Genomic DNA, 18224 nt, shown 5'->3' with positions numbered 1-18224 from the left:
CATGAAATTGTATCGTATTTACATTTGTGTCTGATATTTACTCTCAATGATCAAGTTGTGTCATTATTCACTGAGGAAAATACATTTATTTACTTTCACAAAATGGCCGCCACGACTGTAGTGTTAATCTCTTATTTTGCTGCAGTTTCTTGACAGCTATCGAGCAAAAATATGTTATTATTATTATATTGTGCGTTACTATTGCGTGGCTAAAAAAGCATCGCACATGTCCAGGGCTAAAAAATACCCCAAAAGCGGACGTCCTCTCTCATATTTTCGTATTTTTGTGGCTAATGTAGCGTCGAAGCTAACTCTGGCAGTTTAAAGCTCTACGGTGACATCACTCAAAGTAAGTCAAACGACGATAATACGATTAGGTAGTAAAAAATAGCTCAGAAATCAGTCATGCTTCAAAGACACGATGGCTAAAGGCTATTGCTATTGCTAAGAGACTTCTTCCACGTACTGGCAGTTTTAAATACGAATGAAAACACTACGCGGACATACGGTACGCGGGGACGCCGAGAGTACGGAAGCCGAGAGAGGTCACAACAAACGCAAACGCCGCAACAAATACAAATGCGACAACACAACAAAAAGCCACAATAAACCAAAAAAAGCCACAACGGAAATGACCGCAAGACTCTATTTTAATGCAAACGCCGCAACAAATACAAACGCCACAACACAAACGCAAATGCCACAACACATTAAAAAATCACAAAACATTAAAAAGCCACAACAGAAGTGACCACGGGACTGTATTTTCCAACGGATCAAGCGGCAAGTGAAGAAGAAGAACTACAACGTGAAAAGTAAAGGAACGGAGAAGTCGGAAACGTAAGTAAAAGTCATTTATTGTTTTATCATTATTCGTTTCACGTTGTAGTTCTTCTTCTTCTTCACTTGCCGCTTGATCAGTCTGTCGGAAAATAGAGTCCTGCGGTCACTTCTTTTGTGGCTTTTGATGTGTTATGGCTTTTTAATGTGTTGTGGCTTTTTAAAAATGTGTTGTGGCGTTTGTATTTGTTGCGGCGTTTGCATTAAAATAAAGTCCTGCGGTCATTTCCGTTGTGGCTTTTTTTTGGTGTGTTGTGGCTTTTTGTTGTGTTGTCGCATTTGTATTTGTTGCGGCGTTTGTGTTTGTTGTGACCCCTCTCGGCTTCCATACGAGAGGGACACCAGCGCAATACCAAAAAGTGCAATAAACGCCAAAGTACTGACACTTACTTTCAAAATGAGACTCAAATTTTAGATTAAATTCCAATCTGAAAGCATCAACACTTTGGAATACGTAAAACAAAAAAGAAAATAATGATAAATAAAACTATAATAATAAAAACAAAAGTGATGTGACGATATTGCGCACCGTATGTCCATTCTCTCTCAACAGCCCAGCATACTTCTGAGTACTGATGTCCAAGCAGCGTTCTGGCACGTTTTTTTACACTTCTAACGTAATAGTTTACTAAGATAAAGCTCCGGGTGTTTTATTCGGCTTGGTGGTCCTGCTCTGTAAACCGTAGCTACTATTTTTGCTCGTTTTAGTTGCTGGTGCGTTGACCGTAGCGTAAATAAATTGGTAGCTACATCAAAATCACGTTAAAGCACCGACTATACATAGGCGGGTTTCGGTCAAAAACGTAGCGATTAGCATATGAAAGAAGCTAACGTGAAGGAATGAAAAGCGGTGATTAGCTTAGCGACATTTCACACATTTAAGAATTCACAGTTTAAAACGGCTAATTGTTCTTTTCAAAACAAATGATTCTCTCGACGTTTTGTTCTCAGTGAGGCTCGCGTCGGCTACGATTCCGCGTCCGTTGAGCGTAAAACCCCGACGCCCTCTTGTTCGTGATCGCAAAGAGGGCGGGGTCACCGGGCTCAACGTCGGCGTCTGATTCGCTCGCGGAGGTAGACAGAGAATGACATCATCACACAGATCCTATGACATCATCAGCAGGGGACACATTGAACGTGAACCAGTAACAATAATGTATTTTTTTTCCCAAAATGCTTTGTTTGTTTACACTCTTTTGGGCCAAAAAACAGAAAAGAGGCGGAGTCTCTGGGGGAAACATAAGTCATTTGTACAGGAGTAGAACGTGGTGGAAAATTAAACGGAATATAAATAAATAATAAATAAATAAATACACAAAATTAATAAATAAAAAGAATGAAAAATACTACAAAAATTAAGTGAATATTAAAAAAAAATTAATATATAAACCTGTTCAAATCCTTACGTTTTAAAAAAAATTACTAAAAGCAGAACCAAACCCGCTTCGAGTCGTTGAACCGGACCAGAATTCTTCTCGTACATTTTGATTTCCGTTCCGAAAAGTTCAGCGAGAGGCGTTTTTTGCTTCTGCGTTTAGTCCCAGAGGCTCCTCCCCCTTTTCCTCTATCAGCCAATCAGCATTGAGATCAATACGCTGATAAAATATTGATCGCAGGCTCAGTGGTTGTGACGTTTTTTTTGTTTCGTCGAGGCGTTCTGGAGTGATGGAGTGTGACCTTTCGTTACGACAACCCTCTGACCTCAATGAGAATGCAAGAAAATTTACAGGAGTAATTTCCACGGTGAATATTTTGAGCATTTTTTAAGGACATTTGGATCACACAAAAAATTACGTATGTTAAACTTGTCAGCATAAACGAGTGCGTGGGTAAAAAGATGTGAAAACAATGACGTCAAAAGATAAAATGGTTGGAAAAAAATAGGAAAATGTTGTATAAATTTAATTTAACATATAGACAAAAAGTAATGAAATATGGCTAATATTTCAGTACCAGTGGATGGCAAATTTTGGACAAAAAGTCTGCAAATAATGAATTGGAAAATCCGTTAATGTTAAGTTATTGGTCAAAAGACATATTTTGCCAGTTAGTTTATATTATGAACCTAAACTCATAGCATGGGCAAAGCTCAAAGAAGAAAATGACGGATGAATTCAAACTCTAAACTCTAAAATAAATAAGTAAATTAAATAAATACAGTTAAAATTAAATCTCTAATTAAAACTACGGTCTGAAAGTATGTATATGTTATGTATGCAAATGTTATGTTGCTTCTAGAATTACTTGCGGTATTTAAAATTGTGGGAATATCGATCCCGAGCTGATATTGTCGACATTCACTGGGGGTGTGATGCTAACTGTAGGCACTGCTCTGTCTGAAGCGATATTACTCAAATTTTACTATATTCTGGGTTTTATTTTAACACAATCTGGGCATAAAGAACTAATTTCGCTGGAATTACAACAGATTTACTTAATTGTGCTGTCAAACAAGTCCATCTCAAATAATATTACAGTCATAAAATAGCCTAGTATTAGTGTTAGTCCCTCTGACGTTTTTGTTGAAAATCAAACTCCTAAACAGGACAGTAAACACTTGGACTGATCACAGGCTCCTGAAAATGTGTTCTTTAAATCCATTTTGTATTTTTTCTTGAGTTTTCAGACAGTTTTAAATCAGTATTCGCTAACGTTTGCGTTGTGTCACCATGGCAACTACATGTACAACACCCCCCGGCGCGATGTCACTGCAACATATAATATCTTTGAGTACATGATAGCCTGAATCAGATTTCAAATTTCCTCTTTTCTTTATGGATGGAAAAATAACTGAAATATCGTAATATCATTTCTTCAAAGGTGTCGAAAGAAGGAACTACAAATACCATGATCCTTTGCTCCATTTCAGGGCAGACACCTTGAAGAATTAACTGTTGTTAAGAACTTTTCTATGTTATTTGTTTATATTATGACAGTATTATCGCACCAAAGGCTCATCAAGTAGCATTTCTTTTTCAGTATCGCAATAAATATCGTACCGTGACATTTGCATTTCGTTACATCCCTACTCTTTGTGTGTAAATGTTACGGATTAGTCATATTTAAACAACCAGACCAAAACTATTATAAGAAATAGGCGTACGTATGATCAAATGACTAAGTATTTGAGAAAACAGAAAACAAAAAAACATGACCGGTTATGACAGAAATGGCGAGAATAATAGGCCGGCTTGTGGGTGGCGGATTACGTAAAAGTTCTGTGATATTTCCGTGAAAAAAACAGCAGATGGTTCAGATTCTGACTGTGATCCATATGTCCGCTCCTCTCCGGATCAGAGCTGTGAGCCTGCCACAGTCTGTCCAGCCATTTCATCATTTCATTCATCCAAGTATTTGCAGTAGTAATGCCTGTAGTAGTAGTAGTAATAGTAGTAGTAGTAGTAGTAGTAGTAGTTGATTAGTGGTTGGTAATAATAAAATTGTGCATAATTAAGGAGAATTATTCTTCACTCGCGTCCGTATAGTCACATTTTCTTTGTGTTTTGGTCGTTTTTAAGCAGATTTTCTGTATTTTCACCAAACAAATTACAACGTATGTCTCTATTTACTGTTGGCAGCCGTCAAATTGGTCAAAAATACGAACACCTGGGACATTTCTCGTGTAAAACTGGGACTGTCCTGGGTAAATAGGTACATCTGGTCACCCTGTAGTAGTAGCAGTAGTAGTTTTAGTAGTAGTAGTAGTAGGTGGTAAGGTACTAGTACTTTAAAACAGTATTTACTCTACTTGTGTGTACTTGGATGTGCTCGTTATCGGCGTTTTAACTTTTTGCATGCTTATATTACAACAAATATTTGTCATAGTAGTAGTTAGGAATGCACCGATACCAATACTAGTATCAGATATCGACACCAATCCAGGAAATTTTGCCGGATCCCATATCGATTCAGCCGATATCCTGGTTGGGCCTTATATTTTGACGTAAAAAGACTATTTACTGGCTGTAGTAGACTTAAAGTTTTATTCATACGAAGCTGTTCAGTCGTTTGTTGCATCTTCTAACACGATTGGATCAAATTTGTAATAAGTGAAGTGTGTTTTTTGCGGAAAATTTGCCCGTCCCTACACCGGTATCGGTTAAAATCAGGCATCTGCAGATACTTGAAGCTGAAGTATCGAGATCGAAATTGGTAGTTTTCAGATTCTAGAACGTGACGATGCCAAAGTTCCAGACGGGAACAGGCAAGAGACAGTTTTTCCTCTTGATTACGCTGTACTTTGCCGAGAAATATCAAAGAGGACAGTTCACAAATGTTCAACGAATATTCAACCGTATCATTTCGATCGGAGACTAGAACCAAGAAGTCACTACGTTACGACGAAAAACATGTACGTGATCTGAAACCCAGAAATCGAAACTAAAAAGGCTCGATTGGTGCATTTCTAGTAGTAGTAGTCAGGAAAGTCGACATAGGGGCGACTAAGGGGTCTGTTGTCCCAAGTCCCAAGGTCTTTAGGAGCCCAGAATTGGAACCTCTGCTTATTAATTAATATTAGAGTTGGGTCCACGTGAGTCTTCTTGCCTCAGGTCCCCCAAAATTTTGTCAACAGGGCTGGTAGTAACTGTAGTACTAGTAGTAGAGTAGTAATAGTAGTACCTAGAGGTCAGACTATGACTTTGACAGAAGCCAAAATGAGCTTTCGTAAGATTTTTTTAAGGCTGGACAGGCTGTTCGCTCAGTGCTCGTGTGCGTTTGCGTGCTGCATTTGTATTGGTTCAGAGGGTTGTCAATCATTTTTCGTTTATCGAAGCTCCTCCCATTTAACCTTCATTACCAAATACCGTTCAGCTCTCCGTCGTGTGACTTTTCTAGCATGTTCTACAGTCTTCCTGATTTGCTTTACTCTTGCGACTTCTTCTTGGACAAACAACAGAAATTCTCGGCAAAACAATCTAAAAAACAGATAGCTTGACGCAAATCAGGCATAGCGAAAACCTCAGTTTCCTTAGCAATTCAACAAGTTTCGTTCACTTTTCTTGTCATGTCAAAATAAAAAATAACGTTCGATAACAATGTGAACAAATTTATACTGCGAAAAATCCAACAAATTGTAATTCATTGATAATTGTTGCTTGTCCAAGTGAAGTTGCTGTAGCTAAAAGGTGTCAGTGACGCAAATCAGGTAGGGTCATTCTTGTTTTTAGCTGTCACTCTTTACGTAAATTAGACCGACGGAGGGCTGTGATTGGTCGATTTCAACGTAAAATGGGCAAAAACAGAGGGAAATGATCGACCTTTTCAAACACAGACAGACATTCGGATGATTAGGTTTTGATTGGTCTAGCCCGTGCTTCAAAAGGTCTCACGATTGGTTGATTTGACGTAATTCCAAGGGCTATGGTTGGGCGTGTTGTCATTGAAAGGGAGGGCTCCCATTGGCCAATTCACGAGCAGACGAAGAGTTGTGATTGGCCGATCCGTGTATTGCGAGTTCAAACTGAAGAAGAATCGTGGTCTCGGCGAAGGACGGTGGGTGCGTGGTCTGTTCTTTCGGACGACGGGTGGCTGCTGCGGTTGGCCGTTTCGCGCCACGCAGATGGAGAGTTCTGATTGGGCGCTTCAGACCACGGTGCTGACGGAGGGATCTGATAGGTTGAGCTGGCCGGTGATGTCGGTGGGGTACGGCTGGAAGGAGAGACAGGAGCGAGAAACGTCAGGACAGAACGGAAAACGGAGCGAAAAACCTCCAGAAACTCATCCACAGGTCATACCATACCTTACCTTTCCCTTCTAGAGGATTTTTACAACATTTCTGTGACATAATCTTAGTTATCGTCGCAGTAAATCTTTGTAAAACTGTGAAATTATACTAGAGTCCAATTTGGAGGTGGATGAGAAACCTGAGTAACCTTTCTTAAAAAGTTTTCGCTGCTGGTAGAGGTGGGCAATATGCAAAAAAATAATAATACTACGTTTAAAAATCATGATTTTCTTGGTGCATCGTGTAACTTTTCTGGTGGAGCCTTCGTCAAAACTTTTTTTCCATGGAGATGTTGTTGCTTTGTCTGGAATGTTTCACAGTGTGGCATTAAACGTTTCTATCTTCATGGAGACCAAACCAGACCAAGACCAAGTTACAGGTCAGATCTGTGGAGAGGCGAAAAGTCCGTGTGTCATTTGTTCATTTGTTTTTCAAAATAAAACCAAAAATAAGAAAAAAAAAAAAAAAAAAACTAAGCTATTTTCTTCATTATTTGTCTCCAAAACCAAAATGAAAAAAACAGAGAAAGATTCGTTTTTTAAATTTTCAATTTTGTGTCTAAATGAAAAATTTAAAAAACGGATAACGGACTGAACCAGGATTCAACCAGGACTAAACCTGGACTAAACAAAGTCCGGAACCAGACCAGGACTGAGACCAGGACTTAGATAGGACTGAGGCCGGGACCAGACCAGGACCAGTACATGACTGAGACCGGAACCAGGACTAAGACCAGGACTTAGACCGGGACTGAGGCCGGGACCAGACCAGGACCAGACCATGATTGAGACCGGAACCAGAACCGGACTGAGACTAGGACTGAGACCGGGAACAGGACCAGGCCTGAGACCGGAACCAGACCAGGACTTAGACCGGTACCAGACCAGGACTAAGTCTGGGACCATACCAGGACCAAGACCAGGACTGAGACTGGAACCAGACCGGGACTAAGACCAGGACTGAGATTGGAACTGAGGCCGGGACCAGACCGTGACTGAGACTGGGAACAGGACCAGGACTGAGGCCGGGACCAGACCGTGATTGAGACTGGGAACAGGACCAGGACTGAGACCGGGACCAGACCAGGACTGAAAACGGTTTAGTCCTGGTTTAGTCCTGATTCCGTCCTGGTGCAGTCCGTTTTCCGTTTTTTCCATTCTTCATTTAAACACAAAATCGTTTGGTCTCGGTGAAGACAGAAACGTTTAAAGCCACACTGCGAAACATTCCAGACGATGCACTAACATCTCCATGGAGGAAAGTATTGGATGGAAAAGTTACACAACGCACAATCACGATACGGCGACTGAAGGAAGAGATCACAATTCAGTTTTATCTGCATATCGCCCGACCCTCTCAAAACCCTCAAATCTTTGTTTAAGTTGGGAGTTAGTTGGGTTAATTAATAATAAATGTGTGTTTTGTACAAGTCCAGTGAGGTTCATTTGGTCTTCCGATAATTTATGTTATTCGTTTCTTTTTTCAGACCAAGAGTTTGTTTTCATCCTGACAGTTTGGACTTCTCACCAGCGGTTTTCCTCAGAGTCTCGTGATGTTTCTGTGACGTGTCGCTCAGTTGATTTAAAAAGGTTTTGACGCCACCTGCAGTCCGACTTCCTCAGGACAGAATCCCAGGTGTGTCAGAGTAAAAAAGCCCCTTGTCCCGGTTTATCGTCGGTTTATCGGAAGACGGCGCCAAAACCTGTTTAAATCATCTGAGCGACACGACACAGAAACATCATGAGACTCTGAGGACGATCGCAGGGAGAAGTTCCAAACTGTCAGGTCTGAAAACAAACTCTTGGTCTGAAAAAAGAACCTAATAACAAATGTGTGTGTTTTATTTTGCAAAACTTTGGGGATTTGTGGATTTTTTGGGAACCATCCACTGATAGAACATTAAACATAGAAGTGTTTTTAATCCGTGTGTCATTCGTTCATTCGTTTTTCAAAATAAAACCAAAAATAAGAAAACGAAAAAACAACAATTTTCTTCATTATTTGTCTCCAAAACCAAAATGAAAAAAAAAAAAAAAAAGATAATGATTTGTTTTTTCAGTTTTTGATTTTGTGTTTAAATGAAAAATGGAAAAAACTGATAATGGACTAAACCAGGACTAAACCAGGACTGAACCAGGACTAAACCAGGACTAAACCAGGACTGAACCAGGACTAAACCAGGACTAAACCAGGACTGAACCAGGACTGAACCAGGACTAAACCAGGACTAAACCAGGACTAAACCAGAACTAAACCAGGACTAAACCAGGACTAAACCAGGACTGAACCAGGACTAAACCAGGTCTAAACCAGGACTGAACCAGGACTGAACCAGGACTAAACCAGGACTAAACCAGGACTGAACCAGGGACCAGACCGGAACCACTCCAGAACTGAGACCAGGACTTAGACCAGGACCAGACCAGGACTGAGACCGGGTCCAGACCAGGGCTGAGACCAGGACTTAGACCGGGACCAGACCAGGACTGAGACTGGGACTGAGACCAGTACTGAGGCCGGGACCAGACTAGGACCAGACCGTGATTGAGACCGGGACTAGACCGGGACTGAAAACTGTTTATTCCTGATTTAGTCCTGGTTTAGTCCTGGTTCAGTCCGTTTTCCGTTTTTTTTTCCATTTTTCATTTAAACACAAAACGTTATCTGTTTTTTCATTTTCGTTTTGGAGACAAATAATGAAGAAAATCGTTTTTTTTTTTATTTTCTTTTTATTTTGAAAAACAAATGAACGAACGACACACGGATTATTTTGACAGTTTTTCTTTGTTCAGACGTTCAGACGGTGCAATAACCTGGAGACTACAGACTTTAAACCAGTCATAATTCTGCGTCGAGTTTGTGCTTAAGTTTGTTTCGTTTGGCATGTTTTTAGCGTGTTGTTGGCATGTCGTTAGGTGTTTTTAGGTGTTGACATGTTCTCTGTCGGAACAGGTCGTTCTTGCAGGAGGACAGAGGCAGTGTGTGTATGGGACACCATTCAAATCCACTGAAACACTGATAGAGAAAGTATAGAGAGAAATGGTCACAAAGAAACATGGTTAGCCCCTCCTACTGCGCCCGGGAGCCGACCAATCACGCGGCTCAAAACCCGGGCGGCTGTGACGTTTTTAGACCAATCAGACGGCTCTTTAATGAGGTGGTGGAGATCCTCATTAAAATGGATGGAACAAAAGCACTTCCCTGAGATCGAGCGGGTCCGACAGAAAGACCCACCGCAGAACGAGAAAAAATACTACAGCAAAATTACAAGAAAGTCACAACATTTCACCAAAACAAAATCAAAAATATTCAAATCACAAAAGCATCATATCAGTTTGAGTTAACGAATCAAAGCAGAGCGCCCCCTAGAGCTTAAATGTAGAAGTGTCAAGTGTGGAACGTGTTTAAAAAACAAAAAAAAAAAATCTGTTTTCGTGTTTTAATCGTTGCTTTTTGCTGATATTTTGCTTTCATGATCACGATAAAACAGTTCAAAAATTCAAAAACGAAGTCTCACACCCAGAGCTGAAAAGTTAGAGACACAGTTAACGCCGTAAATCCTGAAATAAAAACCAGGTTAGAGCGTTGGGACCCGCGGGCGGTGGACAGACTCCTGCAAAGGATCATGGGACTTGAATGCTGCAAAGGATGATGGGAGATGTGGCAGTGAGTGAGAGGAAGAGACAGACCTGCCTTCAAACGGAGGAGCCCAAACTCTGCCCGCGCCTTTTCACCTTTATTACATTTTCTATTTGCTTTGTAATGTCGATAAAAATACTAAAAATGTAAATAAAAGTGTTTCTCCGACAGACTCCTACAGCTCCACTTCATACTATAATACTCCCTACGACTGTACAACTCACTCTTATGTAACAGATAATACTCCCTACAACTGTATGATGACTCACCCTTATGTAACAGATAATACTCCCTACAACTGTACAACTCACTCTTATATAATGGATAATACTCCCTACAACTGTACAACAAGTCAGCCTTATGTAACAGATAATACTCCCTACAACTCACCCTTATGTAACGGATAATACTCCCTACAACTGTACAACTCACTCTTATATAACAGATAATACTCCCTACAACTGTACAACTCACCCTTATGTAACAGATAATACTCCCTACAACTGTACAACTCACTCTTATGTAACAGATAATACTCCCTACAACTGTACAACTCACTCTTATGTAACAGATAATACTCCCTACAACTGTACGACAACTTGCCCTTATGTATAAATCTAAAATTTTATTACTTATTTTTCTATTTTATTTTGACTTGTACATTTACATTTATATAATTATGTTTTATTTGACACCTGATTCTTGTTCTTTTTTGCTTCTTATTCAGAATTTATTATCACCATTTATATTTATTTACTCTTTGTTATTATATTTTATTGTGATGTGTGACTTGTGTGTCCAAATAATTTCCCTGTGGATCAATAAAGTTTGTCTAAGTCTGAGTCTAATAAACATGAAATACACTGTAGAACTACTGCGGCTCCGGAGCCACACGTGACTCCTTCTGTTGTGGCTCCCTGTGACTTTAGAAAATAAATAATGAGTATTTAATTACAATGTATTTTCTATTTTAGTTAGTTAGTTTTTAAATGTAATTCTAAATTTGTAGATAATGGTCTTGTAACTTTAAAATAAAACAGTTTTAATATTTTGTCACAGGTGCAGATGTGTGACATCGACACAGATCCGGACTTACTAGATCCTACAGCAGCAGCTGGTTTATTACATACACGCAATAAAATGATGATGGAACATGGAAGCAGACGACACTTTTAGTTCACTGCAGGTGAATAATTTGAGTTTGGATTTTTATTTCCTATGAGGAGGACTCGAGGAGTTCAAAATGTTTTCGTTACATGCAGAAATAAAATTAAATGTTCTCTGCATCATTTTATTGATTTCATAAATACAACACACTCTAGTCTTTTATACAGAGCTCACAGTTACAAACATATCTGCAGTGTTCTCCTCAGTTTAGAGTCAAAAGGTTCCAAACGGCTTTTGGAGTATTTTAAGTTTCTGACTCCTGATCTACACAAACAGTTAAATGACTTCAGTTCATAATGTGTGCAGTATATACTTGATCTGGGAGCTTTCTTCTGTTTCTCAGGTTTGTGCTGTTCGGACCCTCACTGCCAGCTCAGACCTTATTATCTTAGAAAATTCTGTCCTGCGCAGAACATCTACAACAAATATCCAACAGCTTTAAAAACTCCACTGACTGAATCATTGGCTCAATCATTTTGTCCTGAAAGTCAGAAACAAACTGAAGCAAGATCAATTTATTTACTAAATAATTATAATAAAACTGAGTCAAAACACAACAGCTTCTTGATTCACATTCAGCTCCAGTTTACACCACAGCACCTCACTGCTCTCATGTAGTTTTATTTTCATATAGTATACACTGTAGTACCTGTAGTACTGTGCTCGTGTAGTAGTATTTTCATATAGTATACACTGTAGTACCTGTAGTACTGTGCTCGTGTAGTAGTATTTTCATATAATATACACTGTAGTAGTACTGTACTCGTGTAGTAGTATTTTCATATAGTACACACTGTAGTACCTGTAGTACTGTGCTCGTAGTAGTATTTTCATATAGTACACACTGTAGTACCTGTAGTACTGTGCTCGTGTAGTAGTATTTTCATATAGTATACACTGTAGTACCTGTAGTACTGTGCTCGTGTAGTAGTATTTTCATATAGTATACACTGTAGTACCTGTAGTACTGTGCTCGTGTAGTAGTATTTTCATATAGTACACACTGTAGTACCTGTAGTACTGTACTCGTGTAGTAGTATTTTCATATAGTATACACTGTAGTACCTGTAGTACTGTGCTCGTGTAGTAGTATTTTCATATAGTATACACACTGTAGTACCTGTAGTACTGTGCTCGTGTAGTAGTATTTTCATATAGTACACACTGTAGTACCTGTAGTACTGTGCTCGTGTAGTAGTATTTTCATATAGTACACACTGTAGTACCTGTAGTACTGTGCTCGTGTAGTAGTATTTTCATATAATATACACTGTAGTACCTGTAGTACTGTGCTCGTGTAGTAGTATTTTCATATAGTACACACTGTAGTACCTGTAGTACTGTGCTCGTGTAGTAGTATTTTCATATAGTATACACTGTAGTACCTGTAGTACTGTGCTCGTGTAGTAGTATTTTCATATAGTATACACTGTAGTACCTGTAGTACTGTGCTCGTGTAGTAGTATTTTCATATAGTATACACTGTAGTACCTGTAGTACTGTGCTCGTGTAGTAGTATTTTCATATAGTACACACTGTAGTACCTGTAGTACTGTGCTCGTGTAGTAGTATTTTCATATAGTACACACTGTAGTACCTGTAGTACTGTGCTCGTGTAGTAGTATTTTCATATAGTACACACTGTAGTACCTGTAGTACTGTGCTCGTGTAGTAGTATTTTCATATAGTACACACTGTAGTACCTGTAGTACTGTGCTCGTGTAGTAGTATTTTCATATAGTATACACTGTAGTACCTGTAGTACTGTACTCGTGTAGTAGTATTTTCATATAGTACACACTGTAGTACCTGTAGTACTGTACTCGTGTAGTAGTATTTTCATATAGTATACACTGTAGTACCTGTAGTACTGTACTCGTGTAGTAGTATTTTCATATAGTACACACTGTAGTACCTGTAGTACTGTGCTCGTGTAGTAGTATTTTCATATAGTACACACTGTAGTACCTGTAGTACTGTGCTCGTGTAGTAGTATTTTCATATAGTACACACTGTAGTACCTGTAGTACTGTGCTCGTGTAGTAGTATTTTCATATAGTACACACTGTAGTACCTGTAGTACTGTACTCGTGTAGTAGTATTCTCTGTACTACTGTGGGCTTCCATTTGAAGGCAGAGAGACAGACAGAGACAGAGACCACACAGGCTGGACCTCGTCCCTTTGCAAGAGGACGACTCACACACCCTAAACCTAGACTCTGCAGGACTAGGATTTGGACCAGGACCAGAAGCTGGACCTGGACCGGACTTAACCTGGACTCGTGTTGGACCCAGTAGCAGAGCCGGACTCGCACCAGACCTGACCAGGCGCGTGTTTGTCGGCAGAGGACAGACCGGAGGATTCTGGTGGCGGCCGTGATGATCAGCGGACACATGGCTGAGGAACAAGTGAAGTAGACGAGGAAGGAGACGAGGAAGGACATGAGGATACACTGTAAAAACCCTGAACATGTTTGTTGACTTCAGCACAGTCTGTGGTTCTGTCGTTATGTCTGTTTATTCTGCGTTTATCACTTTGTATCTGGACAAAATTGACATACAAACATTTAGTTTCATAATCAAGAACGAGACTCCTGAATGTAAATAAAATAAAACTGTGTAGGGATCATTCTACAGTCACTGGACAATTCATCTCAGCTCTGCAGATTTTCCACTTTACACTGGATTATGAAAGAAACTGACCATTGTTTTTACAAATGATTGTTGATATAAATAAGTCGGATGTGTTCTACTCGTATATAGAGATTCTAAACAGATGCACACAGCCGCTCGCCGCTGGACATGTGAGCACAGGTGATAATTCTCATGTCATTTCATTATTTTGTCCCTAAATTAAGATATGAACATTAATAACAGGTTTGATTGACAGCTCTACTCAGTGTCTAAGGGCGCAAGAACTAATTCTGTGTAATTGAATTTTGATCTGGATTTTGATTTGTGTGTCAAACGATCTCCAAACTCATAATCAAGTTGAAAAGATTTAAGCTTAGTAGTAAGCTAAGTTTATTTTCATATACTTTTTATATAAATAAATATATTTATTTAATTTTTTAAATATAGGGATTGTAGAAGAGTTGGATAAATTGTTTATTTTGGATGCATTTATGTTTTTCTGCCTTAATTCCAGAGGTGGGACCAAGTCGTCGTTTTGCAAGTCTCGTCTTTGGCCTCAAGTCCCAAGTCAGTTACAGGCAAGTCCAAGTCGAGTCTCGAGTCACTGGTCCATAAGTCCAAGTCAGGTCCAAGTTGTCTGCTTTGAGCCTCAAGTCATTTCAAGTCTTTAAACCAAAGTACCAAATACAGCTTTGATTTTTGCAATTTATATGATTTTTAAACTAAATTATACTTATAAAGTCATAGTGTATTTATTTATGAGTATTTAAAGAGTAAATAAGAGTTGGAGAAATGTTAATTTTTCCTTTTTAAATGTCTGGACAAGAGCTTTGTGTGAATCAGTACGGTCAGAATAGAAAGAATTCAGATTTAAAAGTGTTTCTCAAGTCACAAGCCTCAAGTCCGAGTCAAGTCCCAAGTCACTGGCCTTCGAGTCCAAGTCGAGTCCAAAGTCTTAGTCCAGTTTATCAAGTCAAGTCTCAAGTCCTACAAATAGTAACTCAAGTCTGACTCGAGTCCAAGTCACGACCTCTGCTTATTTTATGTTCAAAGTTTATTTTATTCATTTTATGTTTTATACATCGCAAAACTGCTCTAAGGTTCAGATTTGTCTATATTTTGCATAAATTATCAATAATAAAGTGCTTTTTGTTGTTTGAAATGCTGAAAAAATGCATCGTGTAACTTTGAATAATTGTGATTTTATAATAATAATCTAGCAGCTCTAGCGAGTATTTTCAACCTCCTCGCTCCTGATTGGCTCTTTGGTCGCTATGACGCACACTCGGGTTTCCAAATATGGAAGCCGAACGACGTTAAACTCCCTCGGCGCGTCTTCGTACAGATTCTAACGGGACGTCTCTTACTAAAGCTGAAGTCAAACAAACGTCAAAGAAAGAATCAGTATGAGTTTTACAGTGTATGAGATGGACAGGTAAAAGTGTCAGACAGGTGGACAGGTGAGTTGGACAGGTGAGTTGGAGACAGGTAAAGACGGTGGAGGGGGGGGTGGGCGTGGCTTATGTCTCTGATGTGACCTACAGTGTGTATGGAGCGGACACTTACATCTGGACAGACAGACAGTTCCAAAACTCAACTGAAAACATCGATTATACGTGTGGGACAGGTGAGGACAGGTGAGGACAGGTGTAAAGGAGATGGGCGTGGCTTCAGCTGAGAGCACTGTAAAACTAATCTACTGTTTTCAGCATTATTGAGAGACATTCACTAATAAACTTTTCTCTTGTTTTTAATGTTCAGGATACAGAATAAACAAAATAAACTTTTCTTTTTGCTTTATTTACATTTTTATTTAATCTGTGTTTCATTTGTTCATTCAAAATAAGAAAATAAAAAAATAAAAAAAGATTTTCTTCATTATTTGTCTCCAAAATCAAAATGAAAAAACAGATAATGATTCGTTTTTTCAGTTTTTGATTTTGTGTTTAAATGAAAAATGGAAAAAAAGGATAACAGACTAAACCAGGACTAAACTAGGTCAGGACTGAACCAGGACTGAGTGTTGGGACAGGCTCAGAGGTGCGCCCGTGTAAACTGTCGGGTGATCAGGAATGAGACCAGGACTCAGACCAGGACCAAAAAGGGACCAGGACCAGGACTGAGACCAGGACCGGGACCAAACCAGGACCAGATTGAGACTGAGACCAAGACTGAGACCGGGACTGAGACCGGGACCAGTCCAGGACTGAGAGCAGGACTGAGACTGGGACTGAGACCAGGACCATACCAGGACTCAGACTGAAACCAGACCAGCACTCAGACCGGGACCAAACTGGGACTGGACCAGGACTGGACTGGGACTGAGACCGGGACCAGACCGGGACCAGAGTAGGACTGAGACTGGTTCAGTCCTGGTTCAGTCCTAGTTTAGTCCTGTTTTAATCCGTTATCCATTTTTTCCATTCTTCATTTAAACCCAAAAAGTGAAAAAAACAAATCTTTATCTGTTTTTTTTGTTTTTGTTTTGGAGACAAATAATGAAGAAAATAGTTGTTTTTTCATTTTTAAATTTTTTTATTATTATTTTTTTTAAACACACGGATTATATTTAATGTTTGTATTTACAATTTTAATTCATTATACTATTTACAAAAGTGATATAATATTGACCAACTCGAGTCCAGACCAGAGTGACACGAGTACATCTGTGTGTTTATCTGCGTCTGTAGCCGTATTTTTTTTAAAAAATTATTTTTATTATTTTCTCATCTAAACGAGCTTCTGTCGCTTCACAAACGACTTTTACAGCGCTCCAGTGAAAAAACACAAATAACACAGACACATGGAACACAGAGACCAGACACACACACACACACACACACATACGAGCACACAGACAGACAGGTGAGGGACAGACAGGTGAGAGACAGGTGAGAGACAGGTAAAGCAGGAAGTGGGCGTGGCTTCTGTCTTACCGTGGAGTCGCCGTCGGCCCTACGGTGTTTCAGGTCGCAGCTGCCCGTGATGGACCTAAAAGAGGGTTTCAGTTTGGGCTCGGGCTCTGCTCTACCACTTTTCCTATCCTAAAATAAGATACGGAGGGGGCACAGAGCGTTAGCACAGCGCTCAACGCCGACAAACCCCACCCGCTCCCCCCAAAGTCCCGCCCGCCGACACACCTGGACGTGTTTGATGCAGTGTGATGTGATGTGACAGCCCAAACCGCGCTCCTTCACCGACGCTCTAAAGTCCTCACGGGTCTGAATCGAGTTTAACGCACGACCGCTGATAACGCTACAGGCTAACGCTAACGGCTAATGCTAAAGGCTAACGCTACAGGCTAAAGTCCGGTGTTTAAATTCACGTTGTCATATTTGTCCATTAACATGCTCTGTCCCAATCACATAAATAAATAAATAAATAATGCTACAGGCTAATGCTAAAGGCTAATGCTACAGGCTAACGCTAAAGGCTAATGTCCGGTGTTTACATTCACATTGTCATGTTTGTCCATTAACATGCTCTGTCCCAATCAAATAAATAAATATATAAATAAATAAATAATGCTAAAGGCTAAAGCTACTGAGGCCTTAAATCGACGTTCAGACTTTAGCCGGAAGTGACCCAAATCTGATTTTTTGGCCCCGATAATCTGTGTGTCGCTTGTTCATTTGTTTTTCAAAATAAAACCAAAAATAAGAAAATGAAAAAACAACAATTTTCTTCATTATTTGTCTCTAAAAACAGGCAACAGTTTGTTTTTTCATTTTTTTGTGTTTAAATGAAAAATGGAAAAACAGATAATGAAAACCAGGACTGAACCAGGACTAGACCAGGTCCAGGACCAGACTGGAACTAGATCGGGACTGACATCAGGACTGAGACAGGGACCGAGACTGGGACTGAGACCGGGACCATACCAGGAAATGGTTTAGTCCTGGTTCAGTCCTGTGTTTAGTCCTGGTTAAGTCCTGGTTTAGTCCTGGTTCAGTCCTGGTTTAGTCCTGGTTCAGTCCTGGTTTAGTCCTGGTTCAGTCCTGGTTTAGTCCTGGTTCAGTCCTGGTTTAGTCCTGGTTCAGGCCTGTTTTAATCTTGTTTTATTTCTGGTTTAGTCCTGGTTTAGTCTTAGTTCAGACCTGGTTTAATCCTGATTCAATCCTGGTTTAGTCCTGTTATTACCTCCGCCAAGGAGGTTATGTTTTTGCCAGCGTTTGTCTGTTTGTTTGTTTGTCTGTTTGTTTGTTTGTCTGTTTGTTTG

At 39.7% G+C, this 18224-nt stretch overlaps 1 protein-coding gene across 1 annotated transcript in view; it reads right to left on the bottom strand.

The window, feature by feature from the left end:
• Window positions 1-1156: 1156 nt before the first annotated feature.
• Window positions 1157-18224, bottom strand: part of grin1b (glutamate receptor, ionotropic, N-methyl D-aspartate 1b) — a 110681-nt gene continuing 93613 nt past the window's right edge. Inside the window, exons 20-21 of the mRNA XM_055161875.1 lie at window positions 16942-17049; window positions 1157-6489 (exon numbers count right to left, since the gene is read on the bottom strand). Of these exons, the coding sequence (XP_055017850.1) occupies window positions 6424-6489; window positions 16942-17049 (174 nt within the window). The 3' untranslated portion in view covers window positions 1157-6423. The remainder of the gene's footprint in view (window positions 6490-16941; window positions 17050-18224) is intronic.

Source organism: Boleophthalmus pectinirostris, unplaced genomic scaffold (assembly GCF_026225935.1).
Source record: "Boleophthalmus pectinirostris isolate CB_2022bp ecotype Guang Dong unplaced genomic scaffold, ASM2622593v1 HiC_scaffold_4, whole genome shotgun sequence".
Lineage (NCBI taxonomy): Eukaryota > Metazoa > Chordata > Actinopteri > Gobiiformes > Gobiidae > Boleophthalmus > Boleophthalmus pectinirostris.
The sequence above is the reverse complement of the archived record's forward strand: the minus strand, read 5'-3'. Positions and strand labels throughout refer to the sequence as shown.